Consider the following 27,675-nt stretch of genomic DNA (forward strand, 5'->3'; position numbering starts at 1 on the left):
TGTCTTCCACATCATCCTCACATGCAAGCTTAGGAAGTGCGGGCTAGATGAGTGGACAGTGGGGTGGATTGAGAACTGGCTGACAGATAGAGCTCAGAGGGTTGTGGTTAGTGGTGCAGAGTCTAGTTGGAGGTCAGTAACGAGTGGTGTCCCTCAGGGGTCAGTACTGGGTCCAGTCCTGTTCAATATATTCATCGATGATCTGGATGAAGGGATAGAGTGTACCATCAGCAAGTTTGCTGATGACACTAAACTGGGAGGAGTGGCTGACACACCAGAAGGCTGTGCTGCTTTACAGCGTGACCTGGACAGGCTGGAGAGTTGGGCAGAGAGGAACCTAATGAAATTCAACAAGGGTAAATGTAGGGTACTGCATCTGGGGCGGAATAACCCCACGCATCAGTACAGGTTGGGGGCTGACCTCCTAGAGAGCAGCTCTGTGGAAAGGGACCTGGGAGTCCTGGTGGACAACAGGATGACCATGAGCCAGCAATGTGCCCTGGCAGCCAAGAGGCATCCTGGGGTGCATCAAGAAGAGTGTGGCCAGCAGGTCGAGGGAGGTCATCCTCCCCCTCTACTCTGCCCTGGTGAGGCCGCATCTGGACTACTGTGTCCAGTTCTGGGCTCCCATGTTCAAGAAAGAAAGATCTGCTGGAGAGGGTCCAGCAAAGGGCTACGAAGATGATTAGGGGATTAGAACATCTTTCTTATGAGGAAAGGCTGAGGAACTTGGGTCTCTTTAGTCTAGAGAAAAGAAGACTGAGGGGGGATCTTATTAATGCTTTCAAATACTTAAAGGGAGGATGCCAGAGGGATGGGAGGAGTCTTTTTTCAGTGGTGCCCATTGATAGGACGAGGGGTAACGGGCACAAGCTTGAACATAGGAAGTTCCATCTTAACATGAGGAGGAACTTTGAGGGAAGTGGAGCACTGGAACAGGCTGCCCAGAGAAGTGGTGGAGTCTCCCACTCTGGAGACATTCAAAACCCGCCTGGACGCTGTCCTGTGCAACCTGTTGTAGGTGACCCTGCTCTGACAGGAGGGTTGGACTAGATGATCTCCAGAGGTCCCTTCCAACCCTGAGTATTCTGTGATTCTGTGAAGCTGACATCACTCCCAGGTGTTAGCAGGAAACGCCAGAGGTGCACCGTGCCTCCTGTAGGTACTGATGTTGCAAAGATGAATGCTGATTCTGAGTCAGGGTTGCTTTGTGATGTCCTTAGCTGGGTTTATGTGATGCTTTTCTTTCTTTTCTTTTTCAAGGGACAGGGAATTGTAAATGCAAGTTAGATAATTTTTTTTAGTAATATCCTTTTTTTTTTTAGAAAGAATAGCCACAAAGTTGTTTGTTCAGACTCAGTGAAAAAAAAACCAAAATCTTCCTTGCCCACCGTTACCAAAATTCTTTCTCCAGAAGGACATCCTCTTTGCTCTGTTTTGAGCCAACCCAGGGCTGCTTCTCTCTGTCTTCATCTGTTACACACAGACTCTGCTAGTATTTTCTTTTCTATTTTGTTTAGTTAATTCTTGCTCAGGTCTTGCTGTATGGTCAGCAGCCTTTCCAGTTTTTGCTTATCTCTGCATAAAAGGGGCTTAATTTACTTCATTTAGAATTTTTTTTATGTACTCTTTCACACTTTATTAAGCAATTTATTATGTAGATATACTTAACACATGGTGTGTTTTGCATACATGTAAACTTTAATCAGGTATATCCCAGGATTCTTAGTGTCTGCCACAAATGTTTTCGATGCGAGTTCATGTTGTAGCATTAAGAATATACAGTACTGTGATATTGCCGTGTGCCTGTGTATTAGGGTCTGTTTCGCTTTTTGTGGCAATCATTTGGACAGTCATCCATTTCCTGCAAGTCCTACAAGTATTGTCTGAACAGTTGCTGGCTCTGCCTGCCTGTGGCAAAATGTCTTAATTTGGGTTTACCTTTATAATCTTGGCAAAGAAGTAGTTTGAGCATAAAAATGGCACAGGTGACTTCAAGGTTTATTTTTCGGGCTAGCTGGGCTAAATTTTGTACCTGCAAGCATTCATTCATTTGGGGTGTGTAAGCATGCGTGCATCTCAGTGGGTTGTTGGAAGCTTTATTCACAGTTGTGGTGGAGCATCGGGATTGAGCATCTGAAAGAAATGTAATTGCTACTTATATTGGAGAAATAAACACGGTTTTAGGGGTTTCTTTTGTTAAGCATCTGGGAAATAAGAAGGAGAGTGAAATCAATACAGGTGGTGATAAAACTTGAATTGCTGCAGTTTGGCCTACACGGCATGTTAGTACTAAGACATAATCTTGCCAGAAGACACAGGTGGATGGATTCATTTAAAATGAGCAGAAACTGTTTGTTTCTGCTCAGTAGTTGAATGTAGGCGTGTTTCTGAACATTAATACATGAAATTGTCATCTCTCTCATTTTTTCCTGTCTGTTGATTATTTTATGCATTATGGAGAGTGTCCTGGTTAACATCTGGGTTGTATCCCCAAACACTCAAAGAAGTATTCAACGTATGCAGCAAATTGTCACAGTTTAAAAGTGGGGATGAGGGGGGGCTCTTTTTTTTTTTTTTTTTTTTTTTTTTTTTTTCAGGGAAAAAGGGAAAGAAAACATATATAAGGTCTGAATTTACAAGTCTGCGTGGAGTTTATTCCACTCGGGGAGGATTATGTGGTACAAGAGATTCTGAGTACCTGGGTACCTCTTATTTCAAAGGTGAGCTATGAGTCACTTGACCTGCAAAGCTGATGAGGGGAAGGGGCACCGGTGTTTGTATGCGGTTCAGCCGTAAACAACTGGGAGCAATAATTTCCTAAATTGTTGCCACCTAATAAACAGATCTGCGTACACTCTAAAGCAGCTCCCATAAGACCTCTGTAACAAATATTTAGTATTTTCTTTTCAAATAAATGTTTATACATATCTACTCTGCAGGTTGTTATCGATTACAATATGACTTGTTATTGTTGAGAAGGATGTATCAGTCTAAACAAATAGATCTGAATAATCTCTCCCACTTTACCTAATCTATAGGCTTACAAAGTGGATTTCTCCCATCTTCCTCACCACATCTCCTCCAGGAATTAAGCGTTTTTTTTTCCAGTTTAGAAGACTTAAAAGTACGCCAGATTTTTTTTAATTTTTGTTTAAATCTGTTAAAATATGTGTCTGCTACTGTAAATAGGCTCTTAGGTGAAGATTTTCACGTATTCTGGGCAGGCTTCTGGGAAACCAGCTCTGGGTAGCCCCGCTTGAGCAGGGGGGTTGGATCAGATGACCTCTGGAGGTCCCTGCCAACCTCAACCATTCTGTGATCCTATTATTAATATACTGATAAATAGTATTAAAATTTGTAACAGCTGATGTGAAGAATGTCTGTAATCTGGTTTGAAAGCTTCAACTCTAGCACTTCTTCATAGGATAACATGTAGGTAAAGATATTTAGCTTTAGATATTTCCTTCAGAAACTGATTTCATGGACTGATAAAGACAGAATTTAGTAACTGAGACAAATAGCATACTCATAACAATATTGAAGAACCCTCTAGATGGCTGAATACTTTATGTATTTTGAAAACACCTCTGGAGTAGCGACTGAAATGTGAGAATTACAAAGTAGACCTGAAATAAAGGGTTGCAGATCTGTTATTTCAGCTTACAGATTTACTGCAGAAGATGTCCAGTACTGGAGAGCTGCTTATTCTGAGTTTTACCCTAATATTTCAATAAGTTATAAGCTTATTTTAGGCTTTAGGACACGTAATTGTATACCAGTCAATTTCTCATCATTATCACAGTATCAGAATGGTTCTCAAGTGTTCATTGAATCTGTCGTTTTGAAACAAAGACTATTTTTATTCCCTTTTTTTTTCTGTCTGTGAAACAAAGAGTATTTTTATTCCCGTTTTACAAGGGGGAAATTAAGGCAATGAATGATTTAATATTGGGAGTATTTGTGAATTTGGGCACACATCTAGATTATGATTTCTCTTTTTTCCCAGACGTGTTTTTTTTCTGCTGTAACTTCAGCTGCAGCTGTAATGCTGATTACTTCTGCAAGTTAGATCCAAAGATCTCAACAGAAGCACTAGAAAATGAGAAATATTTAAATAATAGCCAAATGAGAAAAAACATTGAAGGAACTTGCTAAGGAACTTGTCCATTACCTTTTAGTGATCCTGTGATGTCAGATGTGGAATCACTCAATCCACTTAGCTTGCACACAGCGGTGGTAGAAGGAGCCTCTGGAAGGCAAATAATTGCTTTAAATAGTCATGAAACCATCTGCAGATTTCTGAGATTTGGAAAGAAGTCATCACTCCATATCGCACTCTAAATGTCAAAAGAACTTTGTGATTATTTTTGTTTTATATTTTTTCCCCTTTTTCTGATTTCCACAAGGCATATCTGTTCCTTAAGGGAAGACACTGAAGCCTTACATCTAGTGGTGCATATTATTATTCTTCTTTGTATAATTTCTGTAAAGTTAATTGTTGGATTATTTTTTTTTTTACTTCTCTTTCATCTACAGGTAGTGATTGAAATCTTGAGTATACAGAGAACAAAAATATGTGCATTTTTTTAATGGTCTCATTGTTTTATTTTTCCTGAAGACTCACATATTAGTGGTCTTCAAAATAAATCTCCACTCTGATGTTGAAATAGTATAGAATCAAAGAATCATCTAGGTTGGAAGGGACCTTTAAGATCATCGAGTCCAACCATTAACCTACCACTCCCATGTCCACCACTAAACCATGTCTCTAAGCACCACATCTACCCATCTTTTAAATACCTCCAGGGATGGCAACTCAACCACTTCCCTGGGCAGCCTGTTCCAATGCTTGACAACTCTTTCCATGAAGAAATTTTTCCAAATATCCATCTTAAACCTCCCCTGGCACAACTTGAGGTCATTTCTTCTTGTCCTATCACTTGTAATTTGGGAGAAAAGACCGACCCCCACCTCACTACCACCTCCTTTCAGGTAGTTGTAGAGAGCAGTAAGGTCTCCCCTCAGCCTCCTTTTCTGCAGGCTAAACAACCCCAGTTCCCTCAGCCGCTCCTCATAAGACTTGTGCTCCAGACCCCTCACCAACTTCGTTGCTCTTTGGACACGCTCCAACACCTCAATGTCTTTCTTGTAGTCAGGGCCCCAAGTAATGAATTTTAATTTCATTACTTGTCTGAGGGAAAAAAACGCGCTTCTTGCAAACTGTTCACTTACTGGTATTTCATTGCTTTTCTTCATGAAAAAGAAGTGAAGGAAGTGTGGTATCTGAGCATTTACTACTGTAATGTTAAAGCATGGCAATGACCTAAATAGAGCTAATGCAGAATAGCTTTCGAGACGTACAGAATGGTAACAGTCAGATACTTTGATTAGTATAAAAACACTTGATGTATTTTATTGAAAGATTTATTTAAAAATAGTAAATATATATTTTTTGAGAGTCTGCTGGGGATGGTGGTGAAAGTATTCTTTGTAATAATTCTGCAATAATGATGATAACTTACGGAGCTAAGTTGTTAACACTGTGGGTTTATTTTCCTTTTCACAGCCCCCATACTGGGTGGCAGAATTACCACCCTGATGTGCCCCCGATTCCCACTGCTTGCATCTCTGTGGAAGATGCTGAAATGATGTCACGAATGTCTTTCCGGGGAACTAAGATCATTGTGCACCTGAAGATGGGGGCTAAGACCTACCCAGACTCTCCTTCCTTTAACACTGTGGCAGAGATAGTTGGAAGCAAGTACCCAGAGCAGGTGAGTGAGAATATACGATAAGCAGCTTAGTCTGTTCTTTAAAAATGTGAAAAAAACAAACCCAAAGAAATCCCTCAAATGAGTAAGTCTTTATCACCTATTCATCTGCATTTCAGACATCTCGGCTTTTCAGTAATTTTTTAGGTAGCGGATTTGAAATCTCCAGACTCAGTTCTACCATGTTTTAAATAGCAAGTAGTAAGTTAAGATTGCCATAATGATTTGTGCTTGTGGTTTGCTTATTGTACTGTTAATAATCTTCAAGTGGTTTCTTAATCAGGCAAACCAGATTCTGCTGTCCCAAAATAAATTTTTTTACGTGAGTTTTTCCTCGAATGTAAAAGTGAATGCAGGATGTCAGTTTAACTTTTTTGAGAATGGTTTTTCTTGTGCAAATCATTGCTGTGTTTAGCAGAAGTTGTATGTGTTAGTTTGGAGGAATAAACCATCTGCACTAAAAAGTATCTGCAAGTTCTGTTCGAACACTAGTAAATTCTAAATTGCTGCTCTCCATTTTAGTACTTTTCTTCTTGTTTTCACTTTTCTTCCAACTTCTTAGCCAAAAATCATACAAACTAAATTTGTGGTGCTGAAGGATTTGTGCCTGGTATGAGGTCTTCTGTGTCAGCGTGCAACATGGAATGATTTTTCTGGCAGTGTGGTTTATTGTGAAAATGCTGATGCAACCTCAATTACAGCAGCACTAGAAATTGCTGCTAGAGTACATCTACTGAGCCACAATTCTTTTTTAAACATTGTCGTTTTCTAACTTCAGTGAAAAATAAGAATGTCTATCTCTGTCCTTTAAACCAGGCATAGCTCTTAAAAGATTTTCTGAGATGGTAGTTATGTAGCTCTGGTTTGTGATGTCAAGAGACCCTCAGTATTAGCACGAATGTACGGTTTCAGAAGCTTGATCACTGGGCAGGGAAAAAGCAACTACCCTCAGAGTTGACTGGATTACAGACCATCACCTGTGAGTCTAGCTTCATGAAACATATATTTACCAAGTTAAAGAAAATGCCCCAACTTCTAAATTAGGGTACAGTTAATTTGATTTTATGTCATCTGAATTTTTAGCCATGCTTCTTGACCAGCTAATAGGCTATCTTTCCTGAACTATGTTTGGTGTATTTCAAAATTCAACATTTCAATTCAGGTTATGAAGTGTCCAAATGTAACCTTCAAAGATGCGTTAAGGTGCTTGCCTGTACTTGATTTTCTCTTTGCTGTCCAGCTCTGTTTCTTTAAGTAGTGAAATGAATTGGGATCTCTTCACTTCTTCCGCTGAGAAGCTCAGTTTTTTGAAACACTGGGTAAAGACTTATTTACAAGCCCCCTGCTGATGTTAATGGGAGTGGTAGTGGACACACTTTCAAAATGTAACCAAGAAACGGAAAAATAAAACAAGTGAATGTTTAGGTTTTTTAGTCCTCTTGGAGCCTTAATGGGTGCTTCAACACGCTCATTCCACAGCGTTACTCTGGTAAAAATGGGAGCCATCTAGCTATTTAGGCAATAAAATACATTGCAGACCCAAACTCTTACAATGCTTTTTATGCCAAAGTGTTTCAAAATGCAGTACAAATCCAGGGGAATAGAAAGGTGCCATTTCCATGCGCCAAAATTTCAATTTAAGTTTTGAATTGAAACAAAAGCAAATCTGGATCTCTGAACTCTGGGTGAGAAATCAGCAGCGGGTGGTATCGCTCTTACAAAGGTCTAAAGCAAAACAGTGTGAAATAAGGCTGAAGCCTGTGAAACGACTGGTCACAGGTATTGCGGCAAATTATAACTTAAAAAAACGGAATTTAATTGAAAAAGATGGTCACTGTAGGATACTGAAGAAATCTGGTGAGAAGTGATACAGTTCTGGATGTAACTGCACGTTAGCGATGTTTGTGTTCATCTATATATTGACCAGAATTTAATATACTGCTTGATTTATAAATAATTCATTAATTCCTCCTGTGAGATTTTAGAATGCTTATTAAAAATAATCACCAAGAACTGAAATAATATTTGTCTGAAAAGTTTATCTGTTACAAGCAATGTTGCATATTATTATTAAAATCCTTTAAAGGAGAAAAAAATTTATTTGTTTTTCTTACCTGTTTTTTGGGGTTTTGGGGGGCTTTATCTGACCACTCCTGTAGCACGGCCAGTTCAGTTCCTCCTTTTTCAGTAATTTTTCCAAGTGTTTTATGTGGATTCTTGCATATAGCAATGGAGGGGGGAGGGAAAGTAAAAGTGGAAAAATGTTAACGAAAACAGAAAAAAAAAGTAGTTGGAATACTTCTAACATATTTTCCTAACATTTTGCTGTGTTTTAGACTTCGTGTTCTTAAAGTCTTTTAATATATGCTTTGTTTTGCTGGTGCAAGAAATGTTTGATATCACCAAAATTGATACTCAGAATTGTCAAACTTGCAGACATTTGTTTAGGCACCTGTGCTTAACTTCAGCACATTTACATTTCTGAACAACTTAAAGCAGTAAAAGAAATGTAATTACTTCTTTGTGAAGCATCAAGCTCTCAGGGATGCATTCATCTCCAGAAGCGATGGTGTGACATGGGTGCAGATGTCCTGCTGCTTTTTGAGGCAGCTCTGCACCCAAGGCACGCAGGTACTTTTGAAAAGTTAACCCACTGATGCTTCAAGTTTCTGGTCTGCTTTATCCTTTCTGTTTGGCCAGCCAGTAGCAGTAAGCAAATGCTTTAGCATCAATTGCTTCAACTAAGAAAAATATACTTTGAAACCCACTGTAAGTTACAACTTTGTACTGCCAAGTTTTCAGGTGGTGTAGAGCACATCCGAACAGAAAAAGGAAATGGATTTTGTCATGCTGTCAGTAAAGTTTGGTGTCTCACCAATATCTCTGTTCTGTTTATCTTGTATTATTCCTTCTAAGTTAGTGAAGGGCTGCTCTCCCCAGACAGGACTGTTGCTAAATGTCAGAGCGGGCATGACATCCACCATCCTCGCTGTCAGTCCCAAGGTCCTCGTTTAGTGCCAGCTAAGGCCTGAATACCTGTTGGTGCCCAAAGGCGGTGATCCTGTGCCTATAAGAGAATGAGTTCAAGATGAAGCTTTTCTCTGTATAAACAGATTGGAAGCAGTGGGACCAAACATGCTATGACTTGATGTCCGGGCAGTCTTGCTGAGCTTGGGATCCTGTTCTCACGGTGCTTAGGACAGCAGCGAGAGTGGAAAACCTGTGGGTTGTGAGACAACATATTTAAGCCTGCGTGACTGCTGACAGTTGAGCCAAAGAGTTTGTGAAATGAGAAAAGTATGGTAGCAGAACCTGCTGAGGTCCAGGCTGTTGCAGGTTAGAGACGTTTGCAATCCGTTCCTAACTTTTAGCTTGGAAAACCCTGTTGAACCTGGGGCCATGCTGTTAGCATCCTTTTGTACTGTGTTGTGTATTGGTGAGATGTTTTATTTAAATTGTGTAAGTTGACACTGGAGACTGACTGACTGAGAAATTCAGAAGTTAACTAATGTGGTTTTCATTTGAAATTCGGGCAGAGCTGGCAGTAAAACATGTTTGTCTTCTCGTTTTAATACAGATGTAACATGATTGGTCTTAAAGTGCAGAAGCAACAGTTCCCATCTCTGGGGAAATGCCATAAATAGCAGCTGTTCCTTGTTAGTCTGGCTTCAATGTACCTAATGTGCCAAACACGGAACCACAAAATACTTGATTAACTGAAAAGGTATCAAAGTGGATAAAGATATAACTCTTCTGTAATCCTGACTTTCAGCGTCTTTCCAAACTGTGTATTTCTTGGTGTGCGGTGATGTTTTACTTATCTCACAGTTACTAAGTGATGGGAAAACTGTTTCCTAAGTGCCCTACAAAATACATAAATTTAATGGTTGCTCATTATTTTGTGATCTGGCATAAATACTGTAGAGCAGAAACAGAGGAGCTCGTAAGTGGCTTTTTTGGAATCCTGAAGGGCTGTTCCAGGAATTCACTCTACACAGCTTTTTTGCCTCCTGTTTTTATGGAGTGCCATATCTACAAAATGTACCATTTGAAAAGTGACTCTATTTTGAACACCACAGGCATAAAAGACCATTGAAGAATGTGCTGTAGCTCAGAGCCAAGTTTGGACAGCACTTTGAAGGTATCAGTCCTAGGAATGACCTGCGAAACAGAGATGCTAAGGTAATAGATTGTGAAGTTCTTTACCAATCCATGATTGATGTAACAGAACCTGTTCTACAGAAGAAATAGTAGCTTATTTACTTTTTCATTCTTCTTCCTTTCCCTATAGCCCTCTTTGGGAATTTGTGATACTGGGCAAAGCTCCAGGGAACAAGAGAACATTAAAATTGTCCAGGCTTCTGAGCCTGTTAGGCATTCATGCACATCAGGGAAGAAATAATTTGTAGACTAAAAAAAAAAAATCCCCAACCCCAGGAAAAAAAAAGACTTCTCTGAAGATGTGTAATACTCAGTACAATGTTGTTTTATGGCCTGGCATCAGTTCTACATATGTTAACAAAATGTCTCTCCATTAGCCCTTTGATGTGGCTTCCAGATATCCCTATGCTCAAACTAAATCATGCATACAATAGAGCTTTGAGTAGAAATGTTTTAAGAGTCTGGTGCCATCACGTTATGGCTCCATTATCACATTTTCTCCATGTGGATTGTTTTGCTATTCATTCCAAAATGTTGAAGGGTTTGTAATTGCACTTCTGTGAGCCTCTCTTCTGTGACTGTAAGCTGATGCCTGTCACTGCTAGAATTTAAGAGATGATTATGGAGATTGGGTTTTGAGAGTGCCAGCCCATTACTTCATGATAGCAAACTGATGGGAAAGAAAAAGAAGAGAAACGGTGAAAAAGAAACAAGAGAAAGGGTGGAGAAGGAAAACTGGCATTGTTAGGAAATGTATTTTTTTGGATGTTTTTGTATCAATATTTGCTGAAAGAAGTAGTACCCTCTGTGTGTGTGTTTGTTTTATTAGTAACAGCACTTTTTACGACTATTGCGGGGTTGTTTTTTACAGTGTGCCTTGTGGGAGTGGCAATATTGTCGTCATTTGTTCTTAAACAGACGTCTTATTAATTTGACTGTCTTCATCATATGAAACTGATATGGAGGAAAACTTTTCATTGTTAACTTGACCATTTTAATTTTTTTTTTTTTTAAACTTCCAGAAGGCCTACCAAATTTTAAGACTAAAGTGCATGCTAAATTTTGTGGTGTAGAGCTTGGCAAAACTTCTAAAACTTGAATTGCCCATTTAAAACCAAGAACTGACTGAAATCATTTAATTCTGCTAGGGAGAACTTGGTAATAGTTTGCCTTCTGTCTCAGAATGACTGATGCACTCTAAAGAAGGCATGTTTTTTGGAAACCTCAGTATCTGGGTATGCAACAAATACATCTTAAAAGTAATTTGTACGTATGTGGTTGATGTCATTAAGGGGCAGCTGTTAAAAAGCATTGTATTACTTAAACTGTGTGTCTGAAATATTGGTGGAACAATGGAATGTGTATACATGGAAGAAGGATTCAAAACAAAAATTATTTTGCTGGAAGGCATCAGGTTAGGTTCACTGGTATAAGGTGATCTTTGTAATTTCCAGATATTTTCCAAATGACTAGACCATATCTATAAATGGGCAGCTGAGAGCTGGGGAGAGGACTGGGGTGGTAGCAGTCTCTGCTAATCTTGGAGACACCTGAAGTCTCTCTCTCTCAGCTTGGGGATGCTAGAGCAGAGCCAAGGGATGTACTCTAGTGGGTGTGGGCAAGCCAGCAGCTCTTTGAAAGGGTCCTCCTCTTGCCAGCTGAGGCACAGTAGCCGCTAGTACATATGAGCTATTGCAACATGAAGGAAGAATGTGTTAGCTTTAGTTGCCATCAACGCCTGGTCTCCAGAGAGATCAGGACCTTCTTAGAACGTGCTAACTCAACGCACTGGCACGCAACGGGTGATATCCTAGGTTACTGCAGCACCAGGGTGACAGTGCCAAGGGATGAGGACATCTAGGTGGCTTTCCTCACTAGATTCAAGTGGAGTTTGGAGGAATTGAGTGCTGCTATCTCCCTTCTATACATGTTTCGTTTGGATTCTCGATGTAAGCCCAAGACGGTGTGCTTTCTGCCTTTCACCAGAGCTTGAGCAGAGATATCACCATATATATGTCAGCTAGCTGCCTACCCCAGCCTCTTTTTCTGTTTGAATCCAGTCTGGTATCAGCCCAAAGCTACTTGCCAGACCTTTGCTCTGTGCACCACTCTTTGGAGCATTTGGTTGGATTTTAACGTCTCTGCTTCTTAAACTGCAGCCAACTGAATTGTGAAACTAGAAGTTAAAAAAAAAACGTTTATGGTCCTTGTTCTGTCGGTCAGCAAATGTATGTGAGCACACAGTTTTGTAGTCCTTTTGATGATGTAAGTGTAAGCAGATACACTGTAATATTTTTTTCTTCCCACCCATTCCTTTGTCTCCACTCCCACACAGCAGTTTAAAGAATTACTGTGGGATTTTATTTCAGTAATAATTTACAAATACACATAGGGTTTACAGAATAGTTGTGAAAGCTTTTTTTTCTCCACATTGAAAAAGTTATCTTCTAAAATTACACTGGATCCTTCTTGCATTCTAATATACAAGAGTGTCTAAAGGGTAGTCCTAGGTTTGGCAGATGTGGTACTTGCCTGAGGCATGAAGTAAGAAACCACAACACTGAGGAGGAAGAAGGAAAGAAACTGTATTGTAGTTTTCATTATGAATAAGTAGGCGCCAGAAATGCTAGTGCCAAGTGACAAGGGTTAGTTTCAAAACAATCGTTCACTACAGAAGCAGTCAAATAGATGTAATAGTATGTTTGTGTTTGTTAGGTGCAGTTTGCTTGACCTTTTACAGCAGAAGGAGGACTACCGAGATGGTTCTTTTCTTAGTGAGTATGCAGTCCAGAAGATGAGTACAGTGCTAAGAAAATACATCTATTCCATGGAAGTCTAATGGAAAACTGCATGTCTGAGAGTGTGTGGGTTGGATCTAGAAGGCTGTTCGACACAGATTCAGAGGTTCTCATGCATGGGACCAATGTGGAGGAAGACCTGACAGTGAAATTTTAGATGGTGGACAGAGATGACATTGTTAATAGGGTGGAGGGGAAATGCAAAAAGCAGTGAAATCTAAAATGTTCAGGCTGGGGCTAAGGTGAAAGGAGGAAACAATTTGATCTGCTCAATCACGCTGAAATACTGACAGTAGAGGTGTTACGCTAAAAAACATGTTGCTGCAGCAGCTGAGAGAGAGAGAGTTACTCAAGGATGTAGCAGAGTATCTAGCAGAATTCATAGTTTTAGTGGGCAGAGAGACAGTATTCTTGAGAAACACTGAACAGGCTGCAGAATTGTGGGTAGACTTGTTAGGGCTTCACGCATCACATTGCTGCTTTGTGAGAACAAGGAGTGGGGAGATAAAGATAAGCTAACCACAGTTGCCGTGAGAGAATTAGGCTCAAGACTTTGGTTTGTTTCATTAGTACATGCTTCAGAGTGCTGATACCAATTTGTTCTTGTTTTATACCATTGTTATATAGTTTTTTAGACAGTTTCATTGGCATAGAAGGAGTCCCCTAGACTTCTGAGACCTGAAAGGCCTTGCACTTTGCCACTGTAGCTTTATTGTAAATTTTGTCACAATGACGCAGAAGTATTTATTATGGTTTGGCAAAGCAAAATGCGCTGTGAAGCACATTGTACCAGTGAAATTTGTCCAGAATGGTTGTTAATAAAATGTTAAAGATCTTGTGAGGCTGGCAGGCATAAATCTTAATTAGATCAAAGAATTAGTTTTGTTTACAGTTTCTCAAGTATTATCAGTGCTTATACCAACAATATATCATGATGTAATATGTAATTTATCTAGAATTTCATTGTGTGCAAATATAATTCTACTTCATTGTAACAGGTAAATGGAAATTTTGGACAAATTCCTGATTTACATGGTTGACTTTTTTCAATAGCACTTGTTAGAAAAGCAAACTGGTTTATGTGTTTAGGACTGAGATCCCCTTTCTTCTTTAATGAGGTTGCAAAGAAAAAAAAAGGGCATGTTACAACATCTTTAACAGAAAAATGTATTTTATACCACAGGTTCTGTGGGTTTGCTTCTTTATACATACTGAAAAGTATGTTCCTCACAGTCTGCATTTGCTTTTCCCACTAGTTTTTATTCTGTTGTTTATTTCATAGACTGGTTTACAAATTTAAGCAAAAATAAACTAAAATGTGTATTCTTCTGGTAGTTACGTAGTCCCTTGATATCTGATTTCTATCACAGTGTTCAAATTTACAACCATCATTGTGAAATACTAGTCTCAGGAACAGAATACAATGTTCTCGTATAAATTACTCAGAAAAAATCTCTATGTCCCATTTCATCTAATCAAACATACATTATCATATAGAGGGTGGAGAATGGAATAATATCATGGTGTAAGATGAAATAGTCTGTAAACCATATTGCTTTAGAAATGTCATCAAATGGGTGTTTTTTCCTAGAGTGCATATAAGCAAATAGAAGAATGATTTTCCTTGTGTTTTAAATATTTCAGCTCAGCAGGGAACAGTATTAATACTGTCTGAGTACTTCTGCATCACTTAAAATTCTGGCCTTTATTTTTCAATAGTGTGTCTGATCTAATGATCATTGTGCTTAGTTTTTGCTTTCAGTGATGTCAACTGGATAAAGATTTTTCTCATCCTCTCCATGTGCCAAATTTAGTGTGCTGCTTATGGGAGAAGGTATTTCATGAAATAATACTCCTTCACTCTAATGGAATTTGTTGCTGTAAGCTATATATATATGTGATAGTTTTAAGACACCACCTTCTGTGGTGTGCTGCTTGGCAGAGTAGAGCATATTCTGCCATTCCAAATGGGAAATGTCTGTCATCCAGCTTCTTGCCAAGAGACTGATTACTGAGCTTTAAAACATGATGTCCTCCCTCCTCTTTTTTCCCCTTTCAAATAATCAGGAAGAGGACCTGCGATCACATTATTCTTTGTGAAGGAAAGGAAAAATAAGATCTTGAACTGTTGACAAGTATGTTCCTCTCTCTCTTATCTTGCAAGCAGATACTCCAGCTTGTGGTCTGTTCTGCTTGTGTGATTTTGTTTCTTGGCATTGTAAACCTGAAGTCAGGGATGTCTTGGATTTATGTTCTCCACTTCTGCCTGAAGTCCACTGACCTCAGTTTATATGCTAAAGTGCTCCAGGGATCTGTTCACTTAGCTGGAATTAATGTTCAGATGATACTTTATTTGACTGTCTCTTAACACGTTCTGCAAGTCTTTCTGGAAGACTGCAGCTGTTGTACTGTGCATATAAATAGGCTATAGTTAATAAGCCTATTTATAGCAAGCCCAAGTCTCACAATTTTTTTCTCATTCATAAGAGTTTTCAACCTTCATTTAAGTTTGACAAAATAATTGGATTGCACCCTTACCCACTAAGTGTGATGCATTTACTTTTTCATTTCTTAATTTGGTAGTTCAATTGCCTAAATGCTGGATTTCAGGAAAGAGATACAACTAAGTATAAAGACATAAATAAGCTGACTTTGGTAGACTGGTAAAATTTAAAAAAAAAAATGGTAAGGATAATATTCTAGATTATATGAAAATATATAATCTTTTTATTCTTTTATCTGTGGACTTTGTTACACACACAATTTCCTGCTAGAGATCAATGAAACAGCCCTCCCTGACCCTGCAAAATACCCAGCAAACCTTTCAGAATGCTTGAATCATAGAATCATAGAATCATAGGGTTGGAAGGGACCTCTGGAGATCATCTAGTCCAACCCCCCCTGCCAGAGCAGGGATTGAGATTATTTGTTGCACAAAGTCAGCAATGACTAACACTCAAATTACTTCCATTTTCATTTATCTGTAACAGGTTTTTCTGTGAACTAAGAAAAACTCGGGGGATGTTCACAGTCACACTTCAGTGTGACCTCCTGAATCTGGTGGTGACCGGGTGACAGGGTGAGGGAATGAAGAATTTGATTGCAAGTGTTGCCAAGGTCACAAAGATAAAGTACTAAATACTCTGGAGAAGAGAACAACGAATAATCTTGGCAAATTCATAGGAATCATCAATACTCATCAGGATGCAATGTGATCTGCTTTTCTTTAGGAGGCAGAAATTCAATGTACAATGTGCCCCAGCAGGGTGGTTCATAACTGGGTCCTTGCTGTATTCGCTGAGAAACAGTTGTAAGGTACTTAGCAGGTGTGGTACAAATTGTGGCATAAAAGTAATGAGATGATATCCAGCTTTTTCTTGGAAAAGCTGTCCTGCCTAGTGAGCAAGCATATTTTAGACAGATCCACAAGTAGCGTTGAGGGGTCACACTTGAAGAATGTGTTTCTACAGAGACAAGTGGAGGCATCTAGACAATCTTTCAGGAGTGCAAAAAGCTCAGGCTGCTGAGAGAGCATCTGATTATTTGGCATGCTGCAATTGCTGCAGTTTGTTTCAAAAGCCTCGGGACTAAAGAGATGGCTTTGTTTCTCTACTTATCTATATAACACATTTAAAGCTCTTTTAGTGACCTTTTGGCATAGGATTCTACGATATCACAAAGCACAAATGTTAGCTATTTAAGATCCAGCCAATAATATATAGATGGGAAAATATGTAATTTGCATGTCTGTCAAATTGAGTCACTTGCTGCTAAATTCAGTTTTGTTTAAGGAATTCAAGTTTGTGTTGAAAGTACAAAGAAATTTTGGTTTTGTTTTCTAATGGGAAGCTTTTCCCTGATTGCGAAAGGTTGTGTATGTTTAAAGGAAAAACAACAAAAAATTCCAACCAAACCTTTCCCTGCTTAACTGAGAATCACTTAATGGATTTAATTAAGATGATCTTCGAAAGCCATTAAGAAGTTGAAGAAAGAGCAGCTAGCTTGCAGTAATTTTAGCTGTTTATATCCATTGACATTGAAACTGTTTAAATAGCTGTAAATACAGTTTTAATGGTTTGAAAGAATCTTCTTTGTCTATAATTGCATTTTCATTTCAATGTATATCTCACCTCTGTGCCTGGGAATATCATGGAACAGATCCTCCTAGATGCTATGCCAAGGCCCATGGGAAACAGGGAGTTGATTCAAGACAACCACTATGGCTTCACCAAGGGTAAGTCCTCCTGACCAACCTACTAGCCTTCTATGATGGAGTGACTGTATCAGTGGACAAGGGAAGAACTACAGATGTCATCTATCTGGACTTCTGTAAGGCCTTTGATGTGGTCCCCCACAACATCTTTCTGTCTAAATTGGACAGATATGGATTTGATGGGTGGACTGTTCAGTGGATGAGGAATTGGTTGGATGATCACATCCAGAGGATAGTGGTCAATGGCACAGTATCCAGATGGAGATCGGTGACAAGTGGTGTCCTTCAGGGGTCTGTATCGGGACCAGTGCTGTTCAATATCTTCGTCAATGACATAGACAGTGGGATCAAGTGCACCCTCAGCAAGTTTCCAGATTACATGAAGTTGAGTGGTGCGGTTGACAAGCCTGAGGGACGGGATGCCATCCAGAGGGACCTGGACAACATCAAGAAGTGGGCCTGTGTGAACCTCATGAGGTTCAGCAAGGCTGAGTGCAGGGTCCTGGAGGTGGGCTGGGGCAATCCCTGGTACCAGTACAGGCTGGGGGATGAACGGATTGAGAGCAGCCCTGCTGAGAAGGACTTTGGAGTACTGGGGGGTGAAAAGCTGGACATGAGCCGGCAATGCGTGCTTGCAGCCCAGAAAGCCAACCATATCCTGGGCTGCATGAAAAGAAGCGTGGCCAGCAGGCCGAGGGAAGTGATTCTGCCCCTCTACTCGGTTCTGGTGAGACCCCACCTGGAGTACTGCATCAAGCTCTGAATCCCTCAGCACAGGAAAGACATGGACCTGTCGGAGCGGGTCCAGAGGAGGGCCATGAAGATGATCAGAGGGATGGAGCACCTTTCCTATGCGGACAGGCTGAGAGAGTTCAGCCTGGAGAAGAGAAGGCTCCAGGGAGACGTATTGCGGCCTTTCAAGTACTTAAAGTGGGCTTATAAGAAATATGGGGATGAACTTTTTAGCAGGGCCTGTTGTGCTAGGACAAGGGGTAATGGTTTAAAACCAAAAGAGGGAAGATGTAGACTAGATATAAGGAAGAAATTTTTTACAATAAAGGTGGTGAAAACCTGGAACGGGTTTTCCAGAGAGGTGGTAGATGCCCCATCCCTCAAAATGTTCAAAGTGAGGTTGGACAGGTCTCTGAGCAACCTGATGTAGTGGAAGATGTCTCTGCTCATTGCAGGGGGGTTGGACTAGACCTTTAAAAGTCCCTTCCAACCCAAATTATTCTATGATTCTATGATCTTTTAGGAATAGATAAGGATTTATTCTCTCAGGGTGATGCAAAAATATACTAGCATATTTTCAATAACTTCATTTTGCTTCTTTGAGTCCTTTAAAGTCTCTTGTTGAATCTTTGAAGCAGAGAACTGATATTTCTTTTTCTTTTCCCTTATCTGAAACCACATATTTAATTGTAATGTGGATCATAATTGCTAATACCAATTTAAAAGTGGGATGTTGAACCAAGCAGAACCTGTGATCAAGGGATTATCCACACTGTGTTGAATAAATACAGCGTGTTGCTGTATGGATGCAACACTGACCTGGGATCTGAGTGTAGTGACAGAAGGTAATGTGGTCTCATTCCCATCACGTAACTCAAAGCTTCCATCTCTTGCGGTGTAGAATTAGAGACATCTTTGTCCCCCTCTTCCTTGGTGAACCAGGTGCAGTTATAAAGGCTATCGGTTGATAATCCACAGAAATAATTTATCCAAAACGATTAGCATGATGCTGTGCAATTGCTCTAAAGCTGACCTACTGAGTTAGTAATTAAGAAACCTTAGTTTATCTAAGGTTGTCTAGACAGTCCTGTGAAGAACTTCCATTTTTTTTCAGAACTCTCTTCATTTTCTCTGCAGTGTCTCAGGTTTAATCAAACCTTTGCCTCCAGAAGAAAATGAAATGTTTTTCTGGTACAGGTTTAAGAAATAAGCATCTTTAAAGATTTTGTTCTGCAGGTGAAATTGGAATTGGTTGGATGTATGTATCAGTACATAAGATCAATATTAAAAAAGTGATAAATCTAAAATGTTTAGCACAGTCTTTGAACCTTGGAAAAGGGATCTGAAAGTAACTAGCCTTTTTTTTTCAGAGCTATTTACACTTTGTTTTAATGTTTTTTGAAAAGAACAAAAATGAAGGAAAATGGTAGCACAGAGATAGCAAAAATGACTCAAACTGTGAACAAAGGAATGAAATAATTTGGTGTCGCTTCTTCACATGCATAACAAATGGCAGAAAAATATTTATTTGTGATGAATAAAAATGGTCTGTAAGTAATGTACCTATCAAAAATTTACAAAACCAAATTGAACGTGAATTTAGGATACCATAATGTGACCTGCTGTTTCAGTCTTGGACCTGGAGGTACAATCTTCACCACTGGAACAATACCCACACAACAGGCAATGCACTGCAGTGCTAAGTTTGCATTGGTAGGGATGCCAAATTTCTACCTCCCTTCCCCTCACATCCTGTCATCGTAAACCAGCAGCCTTCCCCCAGATGTAATCCCTGCCATCTGGCTTACTGCAGTCCCTTTTTGAAGTGGCGTGGATAGTCTTTCCTCCTTCTCCCATTTGTTTGAAATTAAGTGCAGGAAGAATTGTTTCGCTGTGTGCTACAGCGGGATTCTGGTGCTGTGGGCTGCAGAGTATCAAATGATGGAAACCATTTTGGTGGTCGGCAAAATGAGTCAGCTGGTGGGCAGGCTGCAGTTTTGGGAAGAGGGAGGAAGTGCTGTGCGGGTCTCGAGCCTGTGACCTCTGCGGCTTTTTGGCTCAGCCACGAACCGGCTGTCATTTTGTGGCCCAGGAGCATGTTTTTGAATGAAGAGCTGAATGGAAATGCCCATTCTGTTTTTTGCTGTCAACCTTATTTATTTGCGCGCCTGCTTTGCTGTTCCCCTGCTGAGTGCCTGCACGCATGGTGAACGCGCCTTCCCTGGCATTGCTGGTTTGGGCTGGGGCCTGCTGACTGGGCAAGGGCAACTCCTGGGGAAAGCTGAAGGCAGTTGGAGGTTGGGGTTTGCCACTGATTGTTTCTAAAGAGATTTTTCCTCTTCAGTTGACCACTTGATGTAATCCATGCAGTGCTAGCCATGTGAGGCATGTTTATTTCAATTACAAATTTGAAGTAATTACTCTTCAAGTTCAAGGTGACCTACTGAGGGTTGCCTCTCCTACCCAGTATTGTTACTTCATTTCTGATTTATGTGTTGAAAGGAAATTGGAGAGAGAAGTATTCAGAGAGTAGTTTCTTCTTCAGGTATTTACGCATTAAAGCAGCTCCGAAGAAACGGAACGTGCCAGCTGCTGTGTTGTCCTGTACCTCTCGTTCCCAAGCAAAACCACAGAAGGACTACTCAAAGGCTATTACTATAAGCTTGTTTGTCAAAATTCAGCCTTCTAGAATTGGCATGGTCAGTGTCCAGGCCAAAAGATGAGCCACCTGTGTTGCAATGGTTAAAAGAGAGACAACATTCATGTCTTCCTGAGTTCTCTGCTAAAATGCTTTGAGTCCTTCCTGAAGCAGTCCTCATGAGGGGTGATGAAACTGCTATCATTCAGTTTTCTCTTCCCACTTTTCAACAACCTCAGAGAATTGTGGGGTGAACTGTTAAGACAACATGGACTCAAGCACCAGTAATGTGGATGAGACAAGTCTGCATATTCTTTCTTCCTCACCACCTATTTCTATAGTAATAGGACCAAGATTGTATTGGTCTTGTACTTAGGTGAGATCAGTTCATGAATGAAGAGCAGCTATATGAAGGTGAACTAGACAGAGAAGAGTTCTGATGAGACAAGACGACATTCTTAAGAAGCCGCAGACCTGATACTTCTGTGTCGTTGTTTAGGCCAAATCGGCTACTGGGGACCTGGGGGACCCCAGATGGGACCAACAGATGCTCCCCTCTACCCTTCTTCAAAGAGAGAGGCAGAGGAGGGGGAAAGAGACGTATGAGTTTAGAAGAAACTAAACTACTTTAATAAAATATTAAAGGAAATAATGAAATATATACAAAACCGTATCAAGCTCCCAAGATGACAATCACGACACCAGCTGGCACTGGGGCAGTCCCAGACTGGACTCAGTGACGGATGGGAACTGGATTCTGGATCTACGTTCAGGATCGGGATCACAGGCAGACGAACAGAGTCCTCCTCAGACATCGGCCATTGAAGGAAGAGCCCGTGACCCTTTGATCCCTCAGCTTTTGTACTGAGCATGAGGCAGATGGGATGGAATACCCTGTTGGTCAGTTTTGGGTCACCTGTCCTGTCCACTCCTCCCTGCAGGTGGGACCCCACTGTGCTTTTCTGCTTCTGACTCTCCAACGGGGCAAATAACAAAGTTGGTGGGCCTTGGGGGTTATAGCAATGAGTATAAGCAGGAGCCTCTCTGCACACCATGCCTGGGCATCAGCTATAAACATTGGTCTTATCACTCTGGGAGAGTGAACACTGTCTGCACAATGTGCTGTTAATTTCAGTAGTCAGAAGAGGCTCAGCTAAGAAGCGAAGTTACTGAACAAAATTGGTTCTGTTTTACCTCAAACCAGGACATTGTCTTCTATTGAAGATATGTATCCTATACTGATAAATGTGATTTAGTTGCATGCAAGGTATTGATCCTTCTCTACTGCTCTGCAATTTTATGGGCCCATACTGTCTAAAAACACAGGATGAAAACTGTAATCTCAGTATGTATGCTCCTCTTGTATGATGGGCCACATTCTGACAAAGCTGTTGTAGGAGATGTTACTTCTCAAAGTTGGTCCAAGCCTGTAGAATTAAAGCCCTCAGGAAACAAGGGCTTTCACTGACCTTCTGTTCCAGAGAGAGGCAGCTTCCTTTGACCTCACTTTCTCTGCCATAGAATACAGCACCGTGTACATCTGCAAACACTGTTCCTCCAGCAATAATAAACAAAACTTTTTAGAAGACATCCCAATACGTATTTTTCTCCCCTTGGAATAGGTTAAAGGACAAACAGTATATGGCAGATGCTCATCCTGCAGAATGATACGCTGCCAGTGGGTGTTTAGCACGTACTCGTTATAGAGATTAATAGACAGCCAGGGCTACTCTGATATTACAGCTACAAATACAGAACTTTTTATCTATCTGGTTTTGAAAAAAAACCCCAACCAGCTAAGGATGGATCTAGTATTAGATTTTAATCCTTACATTATGTCTTAAATGGCAGGGAAAGATCAGGCTTTTGGAGCAGGGGTTTCTACCTGACTAAGGGGCACCAATCCTGTGAAAAGCTGTACCAAAAATTTAGGGCCTCCTTCGAGTAGATAGGCTGGTAGGTGAAGTCGGGATAAGAAGTGGGGAAAATGGCACCTGGCTGAAGTTTTCTCAATTTGTGTTTGAGCTGCGGAAGTATTTGAGGAGACATTGTCTTCTTCCTGCCAGTAGCATCTGCTCTCATCAAGCACTTGGAAATAAAAGTCACTGGGGATTAGTCTGGCATTTGTATTTCCCCATGTAGAGAAATGTATGTCCGTGGTGGTATACAGCCCAGAGCAGCTCTCCTTGTGAGGGTTCACACTCGGGACCCATTGAGTAAAAGAAACTCAAGTCCCCCGTCCAGCGTGCAAGTTCTGCTCTTGGATGAAACCATTCCTTTGCCTGGGGATTCTCTTGGATTTCGTAGTTCTCGCGGATGCCCAAATATTTGTGATGCTAATAATCACTGGCTTAAACTTAAGTTTGCCAGAAAATGCAGCGGTCCAGATCCGTGACTCATGATGGTCTATATCTTCTTGTTTTTCCTTTTTTTCTTTTGCTGGAGATTAAGCAGCTTTTCAAAGACTCAGCAAATACCAAAGAGCAGTAACCTGTGTGGTGATCTCCCATCCCAGTGTTCTGCTGACTGCGGCAGTTTCCTGCTGAATGCAGAATCGAGATCTGATGTTAGTACCTTAATTTTAATGCTCTACATGGCTCCGCTGTCCGTTTTTAAATCTGCTGTTCAAAATCTCTGCAGTTAGCTTGTCTGCCAGTGGACAGGTAGGAGACAACTGCCAGGGGAAATGAATATATATGATAAAGTGGATTCTCCCAAGGAAAAAAAATCAGACTTCATATCCATTTATTAGAATATTAACTTTCTCTTCTGCTTTCATCCTCCTTGTCCAAGCATGTCTCTGAGTGAATAAGGTTATTTTTTTTTTCCTCTCAGGAAGAGGGCTAAGAGGGAGGAAGAGATTTCGATTTTTGCATTCATGGGAATATGTTGGTACAATGATGAGGGGGATCTTAAGTACCAAGGAAAATGTATTCTAAATTTATTTTTATTAAAAAGAAATGCTTTATGTGATGAATCCTCTTTTTGGTTGCTGAAATTTTTGTGTTGCACAGCCTGGCTCACATACTTTTGAGAAAAATCTTTGCCTGGAAATGCATGTTCTGCACTGAAATAGGAATATTTTTGTTCACTTAAACCTACTCATTCCAAGAAGAGTTGGAAAACTTTGGGAGAAATTTTTGCTGCGTAAGATGCTTTGTTTCTGGGTGTGATGGCTTACAAATAAAATATGTCTGACATACTTGGGTATGGACTTACATTGTTCCTGGCGATCTAATCAGGAAGATATTCAGTGAATGTTGTCAGAGCTGGGAATGGACCAGAGCACGTATTTATAAAACAATAACCTAAGAGAACTCATTTTTCCTTGAAAATCTAATCTGTCTGAGTTTCTTAGGAGAGGCTTTTATTTAAATTATATCTAATAACCAAAGTTACATCCGCAAATTCCATTTCAATTAAAGTTTATAAAGCTATTTATTCAAGAGGCTGTGTGGAGGACAAGGTGCAGTGACTAAATCCAAAGGACTCGCTTGCTGTTTGTTGGGGCATATTTTTTCTCCCTTACCTCTACCACTGGTAACCCATGCAGTCTATATTCTGCATTATTCTATATTAACTGAACATGCTGTCAACATTAAGCTCTATAAGAGTTGTCTTTTGAAACCTGTGACACTGTTTTTGCCTTTTTTGCTGTGTCTTATAAGGACGAAAAATACTGCAGCTGAAAGTAGATTTGGTACTTTTGATTTACTGTCTTGTTCAAAAGCGTATGTGAAAGAGGTTCCCAGTGATGCTGCACTCAGGAACTCTAACTCTTCTAAAGATATAAGAAATTGTCATAGTCCTTTCACTAGCTAATTTCTGCATACTGTAAATGGATTTCTGCGTATCCAGGGAAAATTGCTCAAGGGAAAAAGAGTTTGTGACTTTCATTTAGTGCATTTTGTGCAGCAGTTAATAGGCTAGACAGAATGATTAATAAATTACTGGTTTAGTAACTTGAAGTGAATCACTTTTGCTGTAACTGAATTACTAAAAAAATCATGCAACAACAATAAAAGGTTTTTACAGCAAAATTAAATATTTTGAACAGTGCTTTCTATACTTGACAGGCTAATGTACCCTTTTTTTATGGCATAAATTATTTTACTGTGGCTTAGGAGGGGGAGACTTGGGAATATCATACAGAATGTGAACATTGTGAAGCACTAGATTTATTAAGATGCCACAAGTGATTGTGCTGGAGAAATGCACCCCCGTCTTTCTTTTTCGATGCGGTTTTAACACTGGAATTGCCTTAGTGTGCTGTTGCCCACCCTCCCATGCCGTGACAGCACGTCTGCAGGATCAACTCAGTGAAGCTGAAGGATTCAACCCGGTGAAGCTGACCGGTGGGGAGAATGAAGCCCAGTGGGGATGCATCAAGACCCAGTTGCACTGGTATAGTTATACCCAGTCTGCTCCAGTTTTAGTTCGTAGAAGTCCACAGCACTGCCAGTGTTTCCACGAAGTTGGGAGAGCCGAGGTAGATGCTCGGGAAGTAGCAGTTAGGTGACTCCGTGACAGACAGTCTTATACCTGGAGCCTCTGACTGGTTTTAAAGAGTCTTTTGATCCTTATTTATTTTTCCTCCCTGCAATAAAGTGTAAAGTCTCTCCGACAAGGATATAGACCAGGTGTTTCGAGATGACTACTAAGTGCCTCATCTAGAATGGTCTTTCTGCCTGTCTTTTCCAAGCAGAATAACCAGAGGCATTCAGGGGTTTAATTTCCTGACTTGGTTTGTGTCCTTTGTGCTGATCACGTTTCCTTTAAGCATTTAGCAATCTCAGCTGAAGTTCCTTTGTATGTACAGAATACTTAACATTTGCACATGCTTGTTGTGTAAGGGTTTTTTGAGCACGTTTTTGTCAGCAGAAAGCGGACTTAATCATGAACTGTGCTTTTTGTGATACTTCGAGCGAGCAAACAGGGTTCGTACAGTTTACTTCTGTGTTCGGCAGTTCCGGCAGAGAAACCAAACAGCCGTATCTGTTTAGACTGCCTCCGTTCTGCCGAGCCTTTGTAGCCCTGCCAAAGTTCTCCACATCACTGAGCCTCCTCGTGAAAACCAGAGACCACTTCACTTTGTTCACGGGGCTGAAAGCCGCTCACAGTGTGGGATTTGGGGAGTGAAATTCTTTCAAGAGTGAATTACACTCAACCAGTATGAGTCGTCAGAGGAGTAAATCAAAGGGATTATTTGTTTTGACTGGTGCCTGATTTGTTTTTGCCAATATTATGCTCAGCTAGAAAATTTAAAAAAGCCCCTTAATTAAGTGTGATATTTTTATAAGCAAAAAACAGGCAGAGGAATCTGGCTTAGCTTTCAGTGTGTCCTCTGTGCAGGAACTTTATCATCTGAACTGTGCTGGCTTTTTTCTATTACGTGTTGTAATGGACAACAACCATGCTTTAAAAATTGGGTGAGAGGAGTGCGGTTTGTATAATATAGTGATTAAGCAGAGGGCAAAAGAGTGTACCTATATCTAAAAATCTGATCATGGGAAATGCTCTGCTTCTGTAAATTGTTTATAAAGAATTAAAAACAAAGTGACTGAAATGCAGATGACCATGATATGAAGTGGGCAAAGCAGAATGATTTTAGGGGTAAAAAAAAAGAAATCTTTTTTGTTTTTCAGTTTCCTGAGGATTTGAAAGGAACTGTGGTGGAATATAACTTTAGACTGTAGAATTATTAGCAAATATCTTTACAACCACTGAGCAAAACTACTTCTCATGCCACAACTATTTCCAGCAGGTTGTGCTTGTCAAACTACTTAGGAGACTTAAGGAAGGAGAATAGGAATGAACTGTTGTTTTCAACATTGTTAAAGTATGTTAAATATTGTGCTGAAACAGTCAACGTTAATAGCTGAGAATTCTCATTGCTGAGCTACAACAGTCATTAATTCTTTGATTACGAACTTAAGAAAGGTTTAATAGAACCAGTTAAGTAGGCTATATAATGGCAAGGGAAATTTATGTGGAACTGCCACTGTATAACTTTTGGTAAAGAGATTTCAGGTGTCTTCATCATTTTATCATTAATACCAGATCAGTTGCACGTGCAGTGAACTTGTAAAGAAACATATCTAATCAATATTAATGAACAGCATTTTGACACTATTCCATTAAATTATAGTGTTAATAGCTGGAAAATATTGATACTGTGAGTCCTGTAGGATTCAAAATAGATTTAAACATTTAAAATAGCTTTATGAGATGGGATGAAATGTTTTTTGAAAAAGAATTTGAAAATTTGGTGTTTACCCAACAACAGAGCTGACGGAGGGGATGGGAAAAATATGCAACTTTAAAGATGCAATGGATGCCACTTCTGAATCTAGGTGTAAGATGCAACTGTATCTATGTGAAATTCATTCATTCATTCATTCATTCAAAGTTGTGTCTTCTGGAAATTCAACTGGCAATGAATATTTTTTGGCAATGCAAAATTTTGTTGTAACAGCAAATGTTTTGAACAGTGCCAGTAGATGAGGCCCAGAGCTGCATTCTTTGCCTATTTGTTATGATAAATGTTTATAGTGTGTTAGTTACGGTAGTTAATAATAACTGCTTAAAGTTTTGTACCCATTGCTACTTTAAAATCAAGTGTGGGGAGTAAAGCTGCTTTACATTCACTGGGTCAGGCACTTACACTCTTTTTTTTTTTTTTTGAGAAAGTATTTTTTCTGAAAGTGGTCATGTTAACTTGGGCAACTTTTAGTCTTATTAAAGGGGACAGAAATTAGCTGTATTTTAACCAGTGCTGCGCAAATGTTCCATCGCGGTGAATGCTGGTGGTGACACCACCTGTGACCTCAACTGTTCTGTTGTTTCCCATGCCACACCAGCTGCAGCTGTGTCACAGCACTGCCTGCCGGCTTTGTGTCACCCTCGCCTGTTTTTAGGTTCAGGTCACTGAGCATCTTGTAATAAGGACTGATAGTCTGAAGCTGAGAAGATGTTCCAGAGGAATGAATGAAATGGGTTAATTGCTTCGGCTGTTGTCCATGTTGCAGAAAAGGTACCTTCTGCACTGGTAGAAGGGTGGAATTTCGCAGGCACTGAAAACTCGGGGGGCAGGTGTCCAAATCTTGCAACCCAGATACAGTTATCTACATACCTTCTGTGGGAATATTTGGTACCGGCTAAGCTTATGGTCCAGTGAGAATATTTGGTACCTGCCAAACTTACGGTCCAGTAGTAAGAAAAGGACACTGTGTGGTGTTCTCATCGAGAACAAATAATATGATTGCCCTCCTAATTTTGCTATATTCAGATAGCTGTAGGTGTGTCCATAGGATCACAAGTTTTCAGGACATTTAAACAGAATAACAGGGTTAGATAGGT

General features: G+C 40.1%; 1 protein-coding gene across 1 annotated transcript in view; it reads left to right on the forward strand.

The window, feature by feature from the left end:
- Positions 1–27,675, forward strand: part of CPQ (carboxypeptidase Q) — a 167,282-nt gene that overhangs the window by 60,971 nt on the left and 78,636 nt on the right. The window contains exon 5 of the mRNA XM_082479462.1: positions 5,570–5,777. Within this exon, the coding sequence (XP_082335588.1) occupies positions 5,570–5,777 (208 nt within the window). The remainder of the gene's footprint in view (positions 1–5,569; positions 5,778–27,675) is intronic.

The sequence above is a fragment of the Vanellus vanellus genome (assembly GCF_965231255.1).
Source record: "Vanellus vanellus genome assembly, chromosome: 2".
NCBI lineage: Eukaryota > Metazoa > Chordata > Aves > Charadriiformes > Charadriidae > Vanellus > Vanellus vanellus.